This window comes from Protobothrops mucrosquamatus, unplaced genomic scaffold, assembly GCF_001527695.2.
Source record: "Protobothrops mucrosquamatus isolate PMUCROS unplaced genomic scaffold, P.Mucros_1.0 scaffold2088, whole genome shotgun sequence".
Lineage (NCBI taxonomy): Eukaryota > Metazoa > Chordata > Lepidosauria > Squamata > Viperidae > Protobothrops > Protobothrops mucrosquamatus.
In genome coordinates, this window is record NW_015388190.1 from 296,526 (window position 1) to 316,139 (window position 19,614).

Below are 19,614 nucleotides of genomic sequence, written 5' to 3' on the forward strand. Positions count from 1 at the left end.
AATATTCCTTCACTTATTTTATGTATGCAACATGTTACTAACATCCAAACATTTTAAAATATTATTTGGGGTGCTTAGCATGTGTTAAAAAATCTTTTATTGAATTAATGTCATATTAAAATAAGAAATATACTATTCTTTAAACCCCTTAACCATTCATTTTAATGAAATATTTCAATTTTTTGTTCAATTCTTTTTTTTATATATTTTATTGGTTTTCTCATTTTACAACTGGATACTTAAAAAGCAACATGGTGCCTGGGTTAATCAATAGTTCAATAGTATACATAAATCTTTAGTATAAATCTCATGTTACAACATCAAATATTTCCTCTCTTTTTCCATTAATATCTGTTATCTTATTTTGGGCTAGTACAATTCTTATTATTATCAACTAAATAAAAACATCTTTGTTACATTTATCAATAATTTTTAGCTTATACATATCTTAATTACATTTGCACTTAATCCTTGTATACAATCAATGTCCTGTTATTGGTTTTTTTTTCAAGCTTTAATTTCCCATCAATATTCAAAGTAATGCTATTATTTATAATTTCCAAGTATTTTATGTTTAGCTGATCAAAAGTTTCCCTTATCTCAACTTCTCCCTTTTTCCCTTTTCATACCAAAGTTTAATATTCTGGTTACACATCTTATGTATTTGATTATAATATTGCTCTATTTTCTAAAAGTTATCTATTTTCCACCATATTCAACCATCTAATTGATAGTACAGTATCTCCTCTAATAAATCAAAACCATTATATGTGTTGTCTGGGTTAACCAATAATCCAGTAATATACCTAAGTTTTTAGTTTAAGTCTAATATTAGAACATCAAATATTTCCTCTCTCTTTCCAATATCTGTTATGGCATATTAGGCAAATACAACTCTTATTTTTATAAACTAAGTAGAAACATCTTTGTTACATTTATCGGTAATTTTAAGTGATATATATCTTAATTGCATTTGCACTTAATATTCTTGTATGAACAACGTCCTATTATTGCTTTTTTCCCCCAAACTTTAATTTCCCATCAATATTCAAGAAAACACTATTATCTATGATTTCCAAGTACTTTATGTTTAGGTGACCAAAAGCTTCCATTATATCAACTTCTCCGTTTTTCCCTTTTCATACCAAAGTCTAATATTCTAATTACATATATTATCTATTTAATTATAATATTACTCTATTTTCTAAAAATTATCTATTTTCCACCATATTCAACCATCTAATTAGCAATATAATGTCCCCGATTCTTTGTTCAATTCTTCTTGCAAATAACTAATGTCCACCTTAGTGGAACTCTTTAATTGTTTATTTAGGAAAAAAAGTAGAATTGAATCATCCCCAACCAGTGATTTTTGGCAAGTGTTTTGAGAATCTAGAGAAACTGACAATGCATTTGGACAATGCATTTTACATTGTTATTTTGCAATTTTAGGCAATCCAAATTCTTGAACGTTATTAAGTTTACCAAATTTGTAAATTAATTGTCGGACTTAAGTTCGTTAATAGTTTGACCCTAAATGTCTCAAATACAAATGGTAGTCTTATTCCCATGTTTAATCGAAGGGTAAGGTTATAAAAGGTTTAAATGAAACGTTTGTATTTGAACCTTTATGTTACCTCGATACGATTTTAGTTCGGGAACACAGTTGATCCTTGCATTCTTCAATTTTTATTCTTTCATGTTTTTTTAAATTACTTACATCTGATCTTTACAACTACAAATGAAGAAAGTTTCCTACTTTCTAACTATTCCTAAATATTAACAATTATTAAATAATAAATAAGTTAAATAATAATATGTAATTCATTATTATATAAATATTATAATACCGTAATTACTACTTATTAAATAAATCTTTAAAAGCATTCAAACAGCATAAACTTCAATGATTACCAATTTCCATTTAAATATTAGTTTCTATAGGAAATAAATCAAACTTATGTCACTTACCCAAACAATCTTATAAAAGACCAAACTGTTGCATATCAATAAAAATGTATATATAAAATACATATTATTCATAAGATATATCAGATACATAATAACAATTTGTATTCAGTTTCATCCACTGTTATATACCAAATATTCTCCATTTTCTAACAAACGTTAAAATCAAATAAAAAAATAAAAGGAGGTAAACTTTACAAGTTTTATGAGAACATTGACAAAGGAGGCCATAATTCCATTTTAAATAATCATTCGCCAATAACTAGAATATCACATATTAATACAATTAAATTAAAAAATACATTAGCTGGAATCTAAATTTTCAAATTTTTCCATTGCATCATGTCAAAGGCTTTTTCCACCTTCAACAAAACCATTAATGCCGATTAGTGACTGAACAACAAGTTACTGTTAACATTTTTGCCTCGATCTTAAAAAGAGAAACCAGATGATCAATTGCAGAGTTTCAGTTAATGCAAACTTTAGTGAAGGTGGGGAGAGAAAAAGCATTGTTATACCTCCAATGAGAGAAGGGAAAGAGCTGAAGAGATCTTATACCAGTGATGGCAAACCTTTTAGAGACTGAGTGCCCAAACTGCAACCCAAAACCCACTTATGTATCCTTGGGTGCCGGGTGGGCGTGGCCAATTGGGTGGGTGTGGTCCATTGTGTGGGCGTGGCTGCAGTGGTAATGGCAGACTAGGTGGGACTAAAAAGTTCAATCAATCAATCCCATTGCGGCTGTTAAAATGAATGTTCTACCAAAGTTTCTCTTCTTGTTTCAAATGATACCTATTTTGAAAAAAGATGCCAATTTGGATGAATGGCAGAAGGGTATTAATAAATTTATTTGGGCGGGGGAAAAACCAAGAATTAAATTTAAGATCTTACAAGATGCACGGGAAAGAGGAGGACTTAAGGCGCCTAACTTGAAATTATACTATGATGCGGTGGTTTTAACATTGGTTAGTGATTGGCTTAATTTAACAAATAAAAGTATACTTCATCTGGAGGGATGGGACTTATTATATGGGTGGCATGCATACTTAATTTATAATAAAAAAGTTGACAAGGCTTTTAAATCTGATATTTTAAGAAGTGCTTTATTGCGTGTCTGGAAAAAGTATTATTATAAGTTAAATTACAAAATACCAATCTGGGGGATTCCTGGACACGTGATAGAGGGGGTATCTATGGATGTGAATTTGGATAGGATTTCTTATAAGGAATTACTTAGATTGGTAGGGAATGATTGGCAATTAAAATCGTTAGCTGAGTTAAAGCAAGAAAATATTGTACAGTCTTGGTTTCAGTATACTCAATTATTGGTTAGGTGGAAGTTAGATCAAAAAGTTGGTATTACATTAATGGATGAGAATTTGGTAAAACAGATTAAAGATCAAAATCGAGCGCATATAAAGAGAATTTATAATGTTTTAATAGAGATGGATTCGGAAATGGAATTAGTTAAAGATTGTATGGTAAAGTGGGCCCAAAATATTCAAGAACCGATTCCACTGGATATATGGGAGGTAATTTGGGTTAGAAATGTAAAATTTACCCAGGCCCAAAATTTAAGAGAAAATTTTTACAAAATGTTTTATAGATGGCATCTGGATCCTAAAAAGTTGTCTNTCTTGTATGTATCCTAATTTACAGCCCAAATGTTGGAGATGTGGTAGCTTGGATGCTACTTATTTTCATATTTGGTGGACTTGTAGAAATATAAAAGCTTTTTGGATTAAGATTTGGTGGAACATTCAAAAGATTTTCAAGAGAAAGATAAAGTTCACTCCACAATTATTTTTGTTGGGTGTTATTACAGATTGTGATATTAAAGAAACTAACTTGATGTTGAATTTGATAACAGCTGCAAGGTTATTAGTAGGGCAATATTGGAAGAAGGATTGCTTGCCTACTATAGAAGAATGGACGCTTAAAGTGTCAAATTTAGCAGAAATGGCTAAGATTTCTGCCTATTTGAAGGATTACTCAGAAGAAAGATACATTTCGGTTTGGAGAAGATGGATAGATTATATTCAGAATAAATATGGGACTAAAAAGTTCCATTTAGCCTATGAGTAAATTTTAGAGTATTATTAGTATTAATAGTTTATTATAGTGAAATTTTTATTAGTTTTAATTATATGATATTATTACTTTTAGTATTAGTATTGTTTAACAATATGGATATTCTATTGTTTAATAATTAGGATACTAATTTGTTTATGTTTTAATTATTATTATTATATTTATGTTAAAGGGGAGTTAAAGAGCATTATGGACTTGGTTATTTATATAGTTGGTTAATGTTAGTTAGATTATGATTATTATATTTGTAACCCTGTATTCAGCTCTGGGAAGTGGGGGAGGGAGAGGGGGGTTAGGGTGGGTTGGTTTTGGGGTTTATATTGTAACTTTTATAAAACTTTTCAATTAAAAAAAAAATCAATCAATCCCAACTTTGTGAGATCTTTTTTTTCCCCCACAAAATTGAACCTTTTTTGATTGAACCTTTTTTTTTTTTTGCACGCGGCAGCGGAGGCCTAAAGCGAAAAGGTTTTATAAAACCCAGCTGAAGGCCTAGGACTGGAGCAACGGCACACGTGCCCACAGAGAGGGCTCTGCATGCCACCTGTGGCACGCGTGCCCTAGGTTCGCCACCACGGTCTTATACCATCCAGTGGAATATCCGTTCAGACTGGAAACTTCCTTCCTTACATAGAATTAGAGGGTTATCTGTTATTTCTTAGATAAAGGCAGCTTGATCATGAGTAATCTTTAGAAGAACTATATTATGAAAAAAAATTCTTAATTTCTTTTTCAGTTATATTTGGCTTAGCATTAAAAATTGAAACCAAACATTTTTAAGTTGCTTCAGTTATTCAGAAGGATTATATATTTTACCCTGGGCATCTTTAGTAACAGAGATAGTACCATACTGTGCAATTATTAGCTGGTTGAGTATAATTCAATGAATATTCTCTTTCAAGTTCATAAAGGGAATTAAGTTTCTGTTTAAGAACTCCATAACATTCTGAGGTAGGCTGCTCAAGAGTTTCTTAAATTTATTAAAATATTATTTGTTTGTTTGTTTGTTTATTAATTTAATTTCTATAGCCACCCATCTCAGTCAATGACAAAGAAAAAATAGTTAATGGTAAGGAAAATAATGGAATGAACAATCTGTACAATAACTGCTCCAGCATAACTTATACCAAGAAGATCAAAATGAAACAACACTATGACGTATACCTCCAAAACATGACTACTCAGAATTTCCTATTCAGTTCTTCCTAGCCCCTTCAGACCAACCCAATTTGCCAACTCTTTGGTACATTAGGCTCCTTCCATGAACAATGTTGTTGTTAATTGCGAAGTCGGGTCCAACCCATCGCGACCCCATGGACAATGTTCCTCCAGGTCTTCCTGTCCTCTACCATCTTCTGGAGTCCATTTAAGTTCACGCTTACTGCTTCAGTGACTCCAACCAGCCACCTCATTCTCTGTCGTCCCCTTCTTCTATTGCCCTTAATCTTTCCCAGCATTAGGCTCTTCTCCAGTGAGTCCTTCCTTCTCATTAGGTGGCTAAAGTATGAACAATAGGGTTAACCTATTCTCCAAAGCAATTAAGGGCAGGACAAGGAGTAATGTGTGAAAGATTATTAAAGACAGATAAAACCTAGTATTAAAGAGACATTTCCTGACAATGAGAACAATTAATCAGTGAAACCGGTTGCCTTCAGAAGCTGTATGTGCTCCAACACTGGAGGCTTTCAAGAAGAGATTGAACAACATTTGTCTGAAATGTTTTAGGGTCTCCTGCTCAAGACCTCCAAGGTCCCTTCCAACTCTGTTATTCTATGTTCTATATCAGTGGTGGCGAACCTATGGCACGGGTGCCAGAGGCGGCACTCAGAGCCCTCTCTGTGGGCACACATGCCGTCGCTTCAGTCCTAGGCCTTCAGCTGGGTTTTATAAAACCTTTTCGTTTTAGGCCTCCACTGCCATGTGCAAAAAAAAAAGGTTCAATCAATCAGTCAATTTCAACTTCTCGCGGGGAAAAAAAAGATCTCGCAAAGTTGGAATTGATTGATTGAACTTTTTAGTCCCACCCAGTCTGCCGTTACCACCAAAGCCACGCCCACCCAATGAGCTGCCCAATTGACCACACCCATCCAATGGGCCACACCCACCTGGCATAAGTGGGTTTTGGGTTGCAGTTTGGGCACTCGGTCTCTAAAAGGTTCGCCATCACTGTTCTATATTCTATGTTCATGCTCCTTTCCAATTTACTGTATTTTTCAATATTACATGCCATATTCTGATTCTGGACTGCCATCTGCTGGTCAAAAACAGCCTAGCAGTTTTGAAATTTCTAGGCAAGAACAGCTAAAGCACTGTTTTAGACTGGAAAGCTCAATAGACGAACAGAACCTATTGTATAGATTAATTACAAAATGAGAGCCAGAGCATGCACACTTTTTATTTTTCAGTAAAACTGAGTCAGAGGGATAAAAAGAAAAAAATGTACATCGGAGAGACACAGAACCCATCTGTGTGACTCACAGAGACTAAGAACTGACTAATTTGAAATGACCACATTTATTTCAGCAAGCTACAAAAAACATTTATGCAGAACTGTTAATACTGCATTTCCTTCCATTGCAGAAGATCCTACTTTCCCCATGGCAGAACTTCAGCAAAAGCTAAGGGCAGGTTACGGAGAAGACTACCAGGGCCAGCAGGGATATCATTTCCAAAGCCAGCTGACAAGAAGAAAGCACAAGGGTGCTTCAAGGGCCAGTCAGCATCACCCAGGGCGAAGTCACACTGAAAACCACCCTGAGCCACCTCCCCATGCCATCTGTTTGTTTTTTTCTTTAAACATCAAAACACTCGACCTAATTTGCCAAGTGTGCTTGCAGAATGGACCAAAATATAATAAGGTTAGAAAATGGGAAAGAAAGATGAAAAAGAGCATCTGGAGGTGACAAAAGTCTCTCCGCCCTTTTGGGCTCTCAAGCATTACCTGAAATTAATACCAGGAGAAGGTCATCTGCTGTGAGACTCTTGGCTAATTCCAAGATGGCCCTGGCCGCCTCCAAAGCGTCTTTATCAGGAAGATTCTCCCTCGCTCCTTCCAGGACTTGGATTCGGCTGCACGGCTTCAGCAACATTTCCCTGCAGCATTTTTTTTTCCCAAAAAGAGTCACTTATTAGCTGAGCTTTGTACTGCTGAAACCCATGATGTTTAAAACTTCTTAAACAGACGGCCAGCCAGGATAATTAAAGTGATAATGAAAGGTAAACCAAAGAATATCGATCACCTAAAATTCTGCCTAACGAGCAACTCAAACAACAAGTTAGTTTCTGTTTTTCCCACAGGTTAAGTAAAAATAGGAAGTATCTCCATAAACCTGTTCAAGTAGCTAGTACTTGAAGTAGGAAAGCAGCTCACAACTGAGATTAAAGATACACCAAGCCATGAAGGACTCAAGAAAGAATTCTTGAAGCCGGCTCATATATCTCATCTCCATAAAATGTAGCCTTCTTCCTTACCTCGTTCCTGCATGTCGCAGAGTTTCTTGAATGCCTTGAGGAATACTGATTATTCCCTGAGTGAGGTAGCCTCCAAGGATGTCCTCAGCCACTGCTGCCATGCCCAGAACAGCCTTTCCAAAGCCAACCAGGTACAGATTTCTCTTCAGTTCAAAAGGACGGCCCTGTAGCAACAGTCTGGGGCATCCGCCCGTTTCTAGCACCAAGGACCTTTTCAGTATCGGCCCCGGGAGGACCGCACCCACAGCACTGCGGAAAAAATGTAGCCCGTGGTCCTTGAGAGTCATTTTCAGAGAGGATATCTCACTGGTGAAACTAAAATTGGGCAACCAACAGGTTTTGCCAGGGATTGGCAAGCTTTTGAAGACAGAAACCATGCCCCGAATCCACCAGGAATAAGCGATGATTAATGTCCTGAAAAAAAGTGGATAAGTGATTAAGGATATCTGGTGAGTTGCTTTTCACTCCCAGAATATATGCCTTACAGAAACTTTGCTTGCTATGAGCTTTGTTTTTTTTCCTCACCACCACCTCCTGTCTTTCTGTTCTCCTGGGAAGGTCCAGAGGTCTTTTTATACACTCAATTTGATAGATCAAATGGGAAGGTTAATAATTTGCCAGTAAGAATTGCTTGGAAACAATTTATCTGGCATTTAGGGAATAGAAAAAAACTAGGGTTAGTTAAACAACATAATCTTGAAAAAGAAATATATGCCACATATATTCTCCTCCCTCCCTAAAAATGTAGAATACAAACTAAATTACTGATTACAAAACAATAAAACTTCAAACATGGATATTTTATGAAGCCAGGGTTACAAAATAAGAAGCTGCAAAAAATTACTTAAAAGTTCCTGGGGAAAAGCATGCTGGCTTGGGGGAAGAAGGGGGAGGAGGAGAGGGGAGGGAGAGGGGCAGAGAGGGAGAGACAGAGAAACACAGAGAGAGTGAGTGTGTGGTCTAGGAACCAGGAGACTGTGAATTCTAGTCCTGTCTTGCACATGAAACCCAGCTGGGTGACTTTGGGCAGTCACTTTTCCTCAGCCTAACCCACCTCACAGGGTTGTATTGTGTGTGAGGTATTTATAAAAATAATAAAGGGGGAATATAAATAAATAAGAGAATGAATTTTATTTCCATCTGTGAAATTACCTCACTGGTAAGGATTTTCTATGGAGTCATGCAATGAACATCAGATAGCGAGAAAGGTCTTAACTTAAGAGTGAGAAATATTGATGGTGATGAAACCATGAATGTACTAATTTCTCCTTACACACTAAACATGAAAGAAAAATCTCCAGCTCTTAATAATCAACCTAATGATCAAGACTGACTCTCAGAAATAATGTTTGGGGAAGGCCGATCCCACCTGGTCCCTGGGAGAATCCTGCCCTCAGCTCATCAGTTCTACCATCTGTTGGCATCTTAGAACATTGGAGATGTAGTATATGGAATCCAAATTTCTAAACTGTCCTTCAAATGAGTTTTGAGTTTAAGACATCCTGAATTCTGTGATATTTGGATCCATCTCATTGGCTTCCCAGGGCCCCCGATAAGACTCCCAGCAGTCTTTTCAAACCGTATCTTTCTGGTTCTTTCAACCACACATATATGTGCATTTGCGTGCGTGCACACACATACACAGAGACTTTCTGTTATACAGCAGTGATTTTATGTTCAAAGATGCCAACAGATGGCAGAACGGATGAGCTACACGCTCTGACATGTTCTTTAGCATTTGTTCTTTCAATTCAGTTGATAGCAAGTTGCTTTGAGAAAATATTGTGTTTCTATTATTGGTGAATTGTTAAGCTTGCAATGAATACTCATCAATGCACACCAAGACTCGGAAAGGGTGCAGAGAAGAACAACTAAGACAGGAGTGTCAAACTGGCAGCCCGCGGGCCGGATGCATCATGAGCAGGTCAAGTCCACCCGGGCTCCACAAAGGCAAAAATTGTCACGATACGTCACATGAACTAAGATAATTAAGGGGCTGGAGCTAAAACATATGAAGAATGGTTGCAGGGACTGGGTGTGTTTACTCTAGTGAAAAGGAGTAGGGGAGATAGTATGATAACACTGTTATCATAACAATGTTCCAGTATTTGAGGGGCTGCCACAAAGATGGGGGGGCAATCTGTTTTCTAAAGCACCAGAAGCTAAGATGGAAACTAATCAAGGAGAGAAGCAAGCTAGAACCAAGGAGAAATTTCCTAACAGTAAGAACAATCAACCAGTGGAATGGCTTGCCTTCACTTGTCTTGTGAGTGCCCCATCATTGGAGGCTTTCAAGAAGAAATTGGACAGCCTTTTGTCTAAAACGGTATAGACTTTCTGCTCAAGCAGGGGTTAGACTAGATGACCTCTAAAATCCCTTCCAACTCTGGTATTGTTAATTATTAAATTATTCTATTCTCACATTAAGCCAAGAGACCCTTCAATTGAAATTTTATAGACTTCTGACCCTAGGATTAGATTTCTTGTTTTATATAACAATTTTATTAAATATAGCTGTACCCGGCCACGGGTTGCTGTGGCTCAGTCTAGTTAAATCAGTGGTTCTCAACCTTTTTAATGCCGCGACCCCAACCGGTCGTAAGTCGAGGACTAAAATGGTCGTAAGTCGAGGACTAAACCGGTCGTACGTCGAGGACTACCCAACCGGTCGTAAGTTGAGGACTTTCCCTGCCCGGGAGCGCCGCACATGCGTGGTTCCGCCCCCTGTGCCGGCTGAGGCGTAGCTGGCAAGCGGCAGAGACGGAGCAGGCCGACCACCAGCTGGCCCAGCCCAAGGGAGGTAAGGCACCCGCCGGAAAAGGGGGAAAAAATGGCGGACAAAAAAACAAAAAAAATGGCGGACAACCTTGCTTGGCGACCCCCATGAAATGGTCGATCGACCCCAAATGGGGTCCCGACCCACAGGTTGAGAACCACTGAGTTAAATGGAAAAGAAAGAAAAGAGAAAGCGCACGTTTGTAATATGTCCAACAGATGGCGCTGTTTTTCCAAAAAAAGCATGTTTTTATCTGTCACAGGTGTGACATCTATATAATAGTAGGTATATAAAAACACCTGCGTATTCGAATGCAACGTTGTGTCAAAATTTCAAAGCAATCGATGAAGAACTTTCAGAGATTTAAGATTTTGAACAAACGAACATTTACATTTTTATTTATAGATATAGATAATAGATAAGATATATAGATAGAAGAAGATTCTGTTAATCAGAATTCTGATAACTGGTTTGAGAATTGGTCTGATGATGTACAGTAGATTATGTTGAAATGACAGAAATAAAAGGCAGGCCTCCAGGCTCATGAAGACCTTGTGAAAGCTTCATGAAAACCTTTTTAAACAAACCACAGAGCTTGAGGATGAGCGCATCAGATGTGTGAACTTCTTGACATATCTACTATGAGCTGTGCTTCCTGCTTATGCAACCAAATAAAACTAAGAAATCTATATAAACTTGCATTTGAGGTTCATCCGGTCTAACTTTATATTCCTTCCTTTTACTTTTAACAATCTTGATCTTTAATCCCTTCAAATGCTGTCCTAAAACTTAATTTGTTTCCTTTTTTTTTTGTCCCTTCTTACAAAATCCTTTTTTCTTTTTTTTTCTTTGTCCCTTCTTACAAAATCCTTCAAATTTAAGAAATTTATTTTGTAAATTCAATATACAGTAGGAAAGTTATCCAGGCCACTATTTTGAATTGTTATCTGTATATCCCTTTTAATTATTAAGACACCAGCTGGTTTCATTTGTATATCCAGTATATCATATTTTTCCATATCATTCTGCTGCAAAGGTTGCTAACAGCTAAAAAGTAATTAAGAAGCAATTTCTGAAAGTGATTAAGAAATGACTCTCAGCAACCTTCTGTCCATATAGGCTGCATTACAGCAGTCAGTTTGATTGAAATACCTTGAATCCAGTCATTCAACTCATGAACTGAGTACCAAAATCTCAATTCCTACAGTCTTCTCACAAAGAGCAGTTACCCAGAGTAGAAGTGAGCAAATCTCATGATTTCTCCTTTTTCTGGAGAGAGACTACACTGGCCAGAATTCACAACTCTATCCAATACTGTTCCTGTCCTACAGGGATGTCTAGTTTGCCATAAATCTTCATCAGAAGTCCCATTTTAGGACTAGATTTTATACACTGTGGGTAAGCTCCATCTGAGCCTGTTTGGTTTGGTTTAGCAAGTTGTGTGAAACAAGCCATTCTAGTCTGCAAATCATCTGAACCTTGCCAAATGTGGTTTACTCAACAAAGGATTTAATAAATGATCACCTACCAATTTCATGAAGCAGATGTACAGTATTTCTCTTTCTCTGAAAATAATTCTGCTTCAAACATGGACATTTTTAGATAACCTGTTTTTGAACAAGCGATGTGCAAAGATATGGTAAATTGCTCTTATGGAAAAAGCTACTGATAAAACTTGAATAGTGACTTCTCAGATGGATGAACAATATTTTTATTAGAACTGGGAAAATCTGATGCTAACAGTCATAATTCTTCTTTTAAATTTATTGGTATAAGGAAAGTATGGTGGGATTTTGAGATACATTGTTCTGTGCTGCTTTCCTGCATTCTTGTTTCTTTGGACTCAATGACCTCCAAGGTCCCTTCCAACTTTATTTATTATTATTATTATTATTATTATTATTATTATTATTATTATTATTATTATTATTATTATTATTATTATTATTACATAATGTCTTCTCATAGGTGTGGCTAATCTGGGGTAATAAATCTCCTTTTTTACTCTTTCCTGCTATTAAGAGCAGTGTACCGATCAGTGTACTGAGTGTACTAAGGTTCAGCAGTGTGCTGCAGCTGCCAAAAAGGCCAACACAGTGCTGGGCTGCATTAACAGAGGGATAGAATCAAGATCACGTGAAGTGTTAATACCACTTTACAATGCCTTGATAAGGCCACACTTGGAATACTGCATCCAAGTTTTGGTCACCACGATGTAAAAAAGATGTTGAGACTCTAGAAAGAGTACAGAGAAGAGCAACAAAGATGATTAGGGGACTGGAGGCTAAAGCATATAAGGAAAGGCTGCTGGAATTGGGTATGTCTAGTTTAACGAAGAGAAGGATGAGGGGGGACATTCTAGCAGTGTTCCAATATTTCAGGGGCTGCCACAAAGGAAAGGGAGTCAAGCTATTCTGCAAAGCACCTGAAGGCAGGACAAGAAGCAATGGGTGGAAACTCACCAAGGAGAGAAGCAACCTAGAACTAAGGAGAAACTTCCTGACAGAACAATTAACCAGTGGAACAACCGGCCTCCAGAAGCGGTGAATGCTCCAACACTGGAAGTTTTTAAGAAGAAACTGGACAGCCAGTATAGGGTTACTTGCCTGAGCAGGGGGTTGGACTTGATGACCTCCAAGGTCCCTTCCAACTGTTTTATATATATTATTATTATTATTATTATTATTATTATTATTAATCTTTAAAAGTGCTGGAGATAGTAATATAATAATCAAATGCCATCTTGCTATATATGTAGGTTAAGAAAATAAATCCTCCAAAGTTTTCTCTGTGTTCTTGAGCTGTTTTGTCTACTTTAATCCGCTATGTGTGACACATTTTGGCCAAGAGCCTGATGTTTTTATTCCCATTGACATGCAAGGTCACAAGCGTATCAGGGGTGGCACTAACACCTCTGAGCCACAACAGCTTCCCTGCCGTCTTTCACTTCTGAACAACAGAGCAGACCAAAAGGGGAACGAACAATTTATTCTCTGCACTGAAATGAGGACTTTGAGGCAAGAGTTATGGCGAGCCAGATCGAAATGAAATTTCTTCTTGTGCTTTTTTCACTTGATCGTAGCAGCTGCTCAGAAAGTGATCCAGAAGCCTTCATTAATCTTGGCAGATCAGCTGAGAATTTCATCTTCTATGACAGCATTGCTCTGGGACTGTGAAGAGCTTAGATTAATCTCTTTTAAATGAAAACTTCATAAGCTGCCATTAATGAAAACTGGTCCTAATCTGCATATTAATTTGAATAAATCATGCCAGCATGTTCCTGTGATGGTTCCTTGCGACTCTCGTGTAGTTTCACTATATAAAAAATGGAAGTAACTTTTAATTTCTTATATAATTCCACAGAGTGGCATACAGAGAAAGCATTCTAAAATAAATAACTGAATCAGAGAATAAACAATAACATATATTATATGTGAAACATATATAACATTAAAAGAAGAAATTTAAAAAAAATTGAATTATTCAAGGTGGTCTGCAAAATCACTGGATAATGACATCATTTAACACCTACCTAGAATAACTATCTGAAATCAGACAGCTGTGGCTATAACCCGAATAACAATGGGATGAGCCAAAAATAAACCTTTGACAACACACTCTAGCAACCTAGGAAATGTTATATTCTTTTAAACATTTTATATCCTTTTGGGCAGTCACGTGTGACCTTTTGGTTGTAGTAAATAATACACTGTAATTAGAAAACAAAAAACTGAGCACCTATTGTTATGTATATCCCTAATCGCTTGCCTCCTAATATTTTTTCACAACAACCGCACTGTGGCCTTATATGCCCCTCAATTCAGGAACTGAAGCTGGACTTCTTTGTTTCTCTTCCCATCACATTCTGCCACAGGGCTGGACAGCCATACGTGAGAGCTACGTGACCCTCTGCTGCAAATCCTGGATCTGGTCCTGAGCCCCAACTATCTCCTAAAAACCTGGTGGGGATCGTATAGGTCGGATCAGATTGGTAGCCAATCTCAAAGCTCCTGTTCCTACAAATCCATCATTTCTCCCCAGTTAGAGGGAGGCACTCAATGGGAGAGCAAGTAATTGGATATAGTTTGTCCTGATGTTACCTAGTTTGGGTAATGAAGCGTCTGCAAGAAAACAATCAAGCTCAGAGAGCACCAAGGACTCCTTATAGTTTGTCCTGTTGGAAACCATCACCTTCACGCACATACGTTCACTACATGCAGTTCCTGATACTCAACTTATCAAGCAGTGGAGGGGGGGGAAGGGAAAGGAAGAGGAGAAAGCCTAGGAACTACTACTCTGAAATGGTGCTTCCTGAAAAAGGAGCAACCACTTCCCCCTATGGAGAGGGATTGCTCTGGCTTTGGGAGGGTAAGGGTAAACACACAGGTAGTGCAATTGTGTGTGTAAAATTTAAATTGTGGGTTTACAAATAGAGGAGGGGGTGTATAGAGAATATCCATGCAAGTGCATAGAAGACTTCATGTCAACAGTGGAGCTCTCCCCCTCATCTTCTGTTGCCCTATAGCCCTCAACAAGCGAGCCTCGAGCTAATTAATGCACCCAGATACTCTTCTTTGTCATTGCATCAACTCAGATATCAGCTGCTGCCATTTGGGGGCAAACCATGATTAAGCACAGATTCCTCAGCTTCCATTGACAATTTGTCTATTAATAATCTGAATCTGAAATATGCCACTAACGGCACTGAATTGTGTTGTTGTTTTTTCCCCACTAACAAAATAATATTATGCAGTCCTAAAATCACTGTAGTTCCACATTTAGCTGTTATAATGTATTTTGTAAGGCAAAACATGAGGTGCATTGTGCAGACTTCTGAGTACATTTCTTGCTCAGGGACTCTAAACTGCAGCTGTAATTTGACTTCACTGAGAACTAATTGAGGTGAAATGCATAGGTGTGTGTCACCTAACACAACTGTAACCTGATTAATTTATTCTTGGAATTTGTGACAACACATTATTCCAGTGTTTACAACTAAGATCAAGATCAAGGCAATTTTGGCAAGTTCCTGTTTCAGTAAGAATTGTTCTTCTGTTAACTTACCACACTAAAAAAAATTCTCACAATGTTCCACAATGTAGATATGAAATACTCATTCAACAGGTCATAAAAAGGAGATTTTGCAAATGACATATAATAGAAAATAGAAAAATGAGTTTAAGTTCAAAAATGGAAGAACTGAGACCTTTCCTGGGGTTTGTTCACTTGTCTGTAACCTTCCCGACCTATCATTTAAAGTGGTAAAGAGAGGCAATATTTTCCTGGCTGTGCCTCATTTGATTATATTCTCTAGTAATTTTCCCATCCATTTTGGTGCTTTTTAATAAAGATAGGGTAAAAGAAAAGAGCTTAGAGGGATGGAAACAATACAAAGAACCAGTATGGAGCAGGAAAAAGACTAAACATATTTTCTATCAATTTAGAATTTGGAATCAGCTTGTAGGGGTGAGGGGGCAACATAGAAATGAAACAAACAAACAAATCTATGCCAACATTTCTCTGGTTCCCAAAATGCCCTCCCACTCCCTGGAAACTCATGGCAGTTTCCTATTATTCTGTAAAATATAAGTGTTACATAAACCTTAGAATAAGCATGATTTAAGTCATGCTTGACTCTTGCTGGCTACATGAACAAATCTGTGGCAGCAATATAGAAGTGATTTGCCACTTGCCTGGGATTTCTTTTTTACTTTTTAGTCTAGCCTACAGCCCTAGTATTCTCTAGAGGTCTGCCATCTAAGCAGTAATTCAGGCCAAATATTTTCTTTTCTGAGATCAAGCAGGATTGACAAAGTGCTGCCGTCTGCTGCAGGCACCAAGTAAGCACATAAAAAAAAAAAACCTGCCGCCACACAAAGACAGAGGAAAGAAGAAAAAGAGATTCAGCCACATTGCAGCTCTTAGCCCATTTAAAAGTACAGCTGCTGTAAGTTACCAAACATGTGCTCTCCCCCTCCCTGTTATACACCAAGTCTTTCCAAGTCTGCTCTACTTCTAGTAGTGAGGTCTTCAACTCCAATATTTCCCTCTCAGCATCCCTGTGTATGGAGATTGATGGTGGATAAAGGAAGGCAGGGAAGAGAGTGGAAAGAAGAGGGCAATGGGCCAGTTGGAAATACAACACTGGGACTTATTCTAGTTTAGAAGCCTTTCAAACAGTAAAAAAAGAAATCTGCAAAGGTTAAATTACCACAAATTACAGGTAGTCCTTGACTTACAACAGTTCATTTGGTGACTGTTACAATAGCAGTGAAAAAGGTGACTTATGACTGTTTTTCATACTTATGACCCCATGGTCACACGATCAAAATTTGGATGCTTGGGATCTGATTCATATTTATGACGGTTGCAGTGTCCCGGGGTCATGTGATCGCTTTTTGTGACCTTCTGACAAGCAAAGTCAATGGGGAAGCCAGATTCACTTTACAACCGTGTTGCTAACTTAACTGTAGCAATTCGTGTGACAAGAAAGTTCGTAAAATGGGGGCAACTCACGTAACAACTGTCTCGCTTAGCAACAGAAATTTTGGGTTCAATTGTGGTCATAAGTCAAGGACTACCTATATTAGCCAAAACATCTAAAAGAAAACTTTTGGAGGCAGATTGCCACTGAATGGCATTGTTGAGGAGGGGTCACAGTCAAAAAAGGCTTCTGCAATTATGTTCCGCTTTCCAGCAATGCAGTATTTGCTTACTTACTATGAAAGCTAGCACCCACTGTTGTTACAGCTGTAGCAACTGGACTTGTGAGTGGAAGATAAAAGTTTTTGTGACATCAACCTTCCATCCTTCCAAGGTCAGTAGAATGAGGACCCAGATTGCTGGGGGCAATATGCTGACTCTGTAAACCACTTAGAGAAGGCTGTAAAGCACTATGAAGCAGTATATAAGTCTAAATACTATTGTTATTAATATTGTATCAGTGAACGTAGAATACTGCTTCTATGAAACTGTATTTTTGAAATTGTCTAAAAATAAAATAAATTCTTCAGAAGGCTATATATGCATTCTCTTCCACACAAATTTCAAGCTAAGACACAACATAATTTATTCATGCACATTAAAAAACACATTGTTTTTTAACAATTATCTCTATTTGTATATAAATTGTGTATGTATCTATATTTACACTTACCATAAACCACGGCAGGTTTTTAGTTCTGATCACATAAGGGATCCCTTTTTAATCCTAATATGGTGAGAGATGGGCAGCAAGCCATACTCACAGGACTTTTGGAGCTGCGACAGGTAATAGTTGACTTCAGTGTAGTAAAGTTGCTGTAGAACTTTTCATAAAGTCCACTAGTATTGCATTGTTTACCATTGATTATTTGTGTTGAATTTTTCACTCTCAGATTACATTGTTTGCAATGTTTCCATCTTGTAAAAAGGCAAAAAAAATTCATCAAATGGTTATTACAATGTTGTTTACATGTAATGTGCTTCTACATAATTCTCATATATTCTGCAATGAAAACTAGCAGCAGTCTCAAGCCTCTCCTTTAGGAGATAGATAATATAATTTGAAGTATTTTAATTCAGGAAAAAAACATATCATGGGGAATTCCATAGAAGCATGCATGCACAAGAGTCATTTGACCATTATGGGGTATGTTTCATAAATAAATAAAATATAGTCAGATGCTACATTTCCTCTTCTAATATTAGAATCTGTGATCATCCAAGGAGGCTTAGAGAAAAGAACCACAGAACGTTTGATACTCAAGATTTTCATTGCCTATGAAAGATGGGTCTAAGGAGACTCAACTGAGGCATTCCCATACCCCTTACTAGACGTAAGAGCTGTTTACTTGACCCTTAGAAAATTGTTGTATGCATAGGTTTTGCTTAACTGTGTTTGATATTTACTATTTACTGTTACAAGTTTTCTTAACAAGCAATTTCACATAACCTACCATTCACTGACCAGACGCTTAACACTGGGGGTTTAAGATTTTTTTTTTAAAAAAAGGCAACTTTTTCACATAGTATACAAAGCTTTTATAGTTTTTAATGTTAACACTTATATAATAGTTTTAGGTAATAATTTATATTTATTTCAGTGGATTTCTGTACATTGCCCAGAGTCATTTTCCATGAGATGGGTGTTCATACAAATTTGATAAACTGATTTTTTTCATACAGCCCAATCCAATGTTCAATGTACAAAAAGTCAAAATCTTCTCTCCATATAGTGCTTTGAAAGGCATGCCTTCTCTCCTTCTAGTGTTTCTCAAATTTGACAACTTTCTTAATGAGGGTAAAGGAGGAGAGTGCAAAAGTTGGCTTGAAATTCAACATTAAAAAACTAAGATCATGGCATGCAGTCCCATCACTTCCTGCCGAATAGAAGGGAAAGAAATGGAAACACTGAGATTTTATTTTCTTGGCCTTCAAAATCTCTGCTGATGGCAACTGCAGCCATGAAATTAAAACACGCTTGCTCCTTGGGAGGAAAGATATGGCAAACTTTAGACAGCACAGTAAAAAAGCAGAAACATCTTGCCAATAAATGTCTATAGAGTCAAAACTATGGTTTTCCTAGAAGTAATGTATGGCTGTGAGAGTTGGAACATAAGGAAGGCTGAGCACCAAAGTACTTAATGTTTTCAAATTGTGGTGCAGAAGGCTCCCCAAGTCCCTTCGACTAAAAAGGAGATCAAATCAGTCCATCCTAAAGGAAACTAACCCGATTGTCTTTTGGAAGGACAGATACTTAAGTTTAAGCTCAAATATTTTGGCCACCAAATGAGGAGAGAGGACTCATTGGAAAAAGACCCTGATGTTGGGAAAGATTGAAAGCAAAAGAAGAGGATAGCAGAGAATGAGATGGCTAGTTAGGGCAGTGTTTCTCAACCTTGCCAATTTTAAGGCATGTGGACTTCAACTCCCAGAATTCCACAGCCAGCAATGCTGGCTGTGGAATTCTGGGAGTTGAAGTCCACATGCCTTACAATTGGCAAGGTTGAGAAACACTGAGCTAGTGTCATCGACTCAATGAACACGAATTTGGGAAAACCCTGGGAGACAGTGGGGGGGGGGGGGCAAGAGCGCCTGTCTGGTCCATGGGTTCGCGAAGAGTCCGACACGACTTAGCCACTGAACAACAAGATGTGTGGGCTTCAACAGTCAGAATCCCCCGGCCAGTTTTTGAAATCTAAACATCTTAAAATTGCCAAATTTGAGAAACACTGCACTGTGTAGCAGGCCCTGCAGAGACTCGAACCTCTGCAAAAGAGAAGGTCGGGACGGGGGTTTTCAACTCTAGGGAGGGACTGGCTGCTCGG

The 19,614-nt window shown here is 37.4% G+C and overlaps 1 protein-coding gene across 1 annotated transcript in view; it reads right to left on the reverse strand.

The window, feature by feature from the left end:
- Nucleotides 1–17,482, reverse strand: part of GLYCTK (glycerate kinase) — a 28,152-nt gene extending 10,670 nt beyond the window's left edge. Inside the window, exons 1-3 of the mRNA XM_015824026.1 lie at nt 17,463–17,482; nt 7,531–7,944; nt 7,001–7,152 (exon numbers count right to left, since the gene is read on the reverse strand). Of these exons, the coding sequence (XP_015679512.1) occupies nt 7,001–7,152; nt 7,531–7,907 (529 nt within the window). The 5' untranslated portion in view covers nt 7,908–7,944; nt 17,463–17,482. The remainder of the gene's footprint in view (nt 1–7,000; nt 7,153–7,530; nt 7,945–17,462) is intronic.
- Between the last annotated feature and the right edge of the window lie 2,132 nt (nt 17,483–19,614).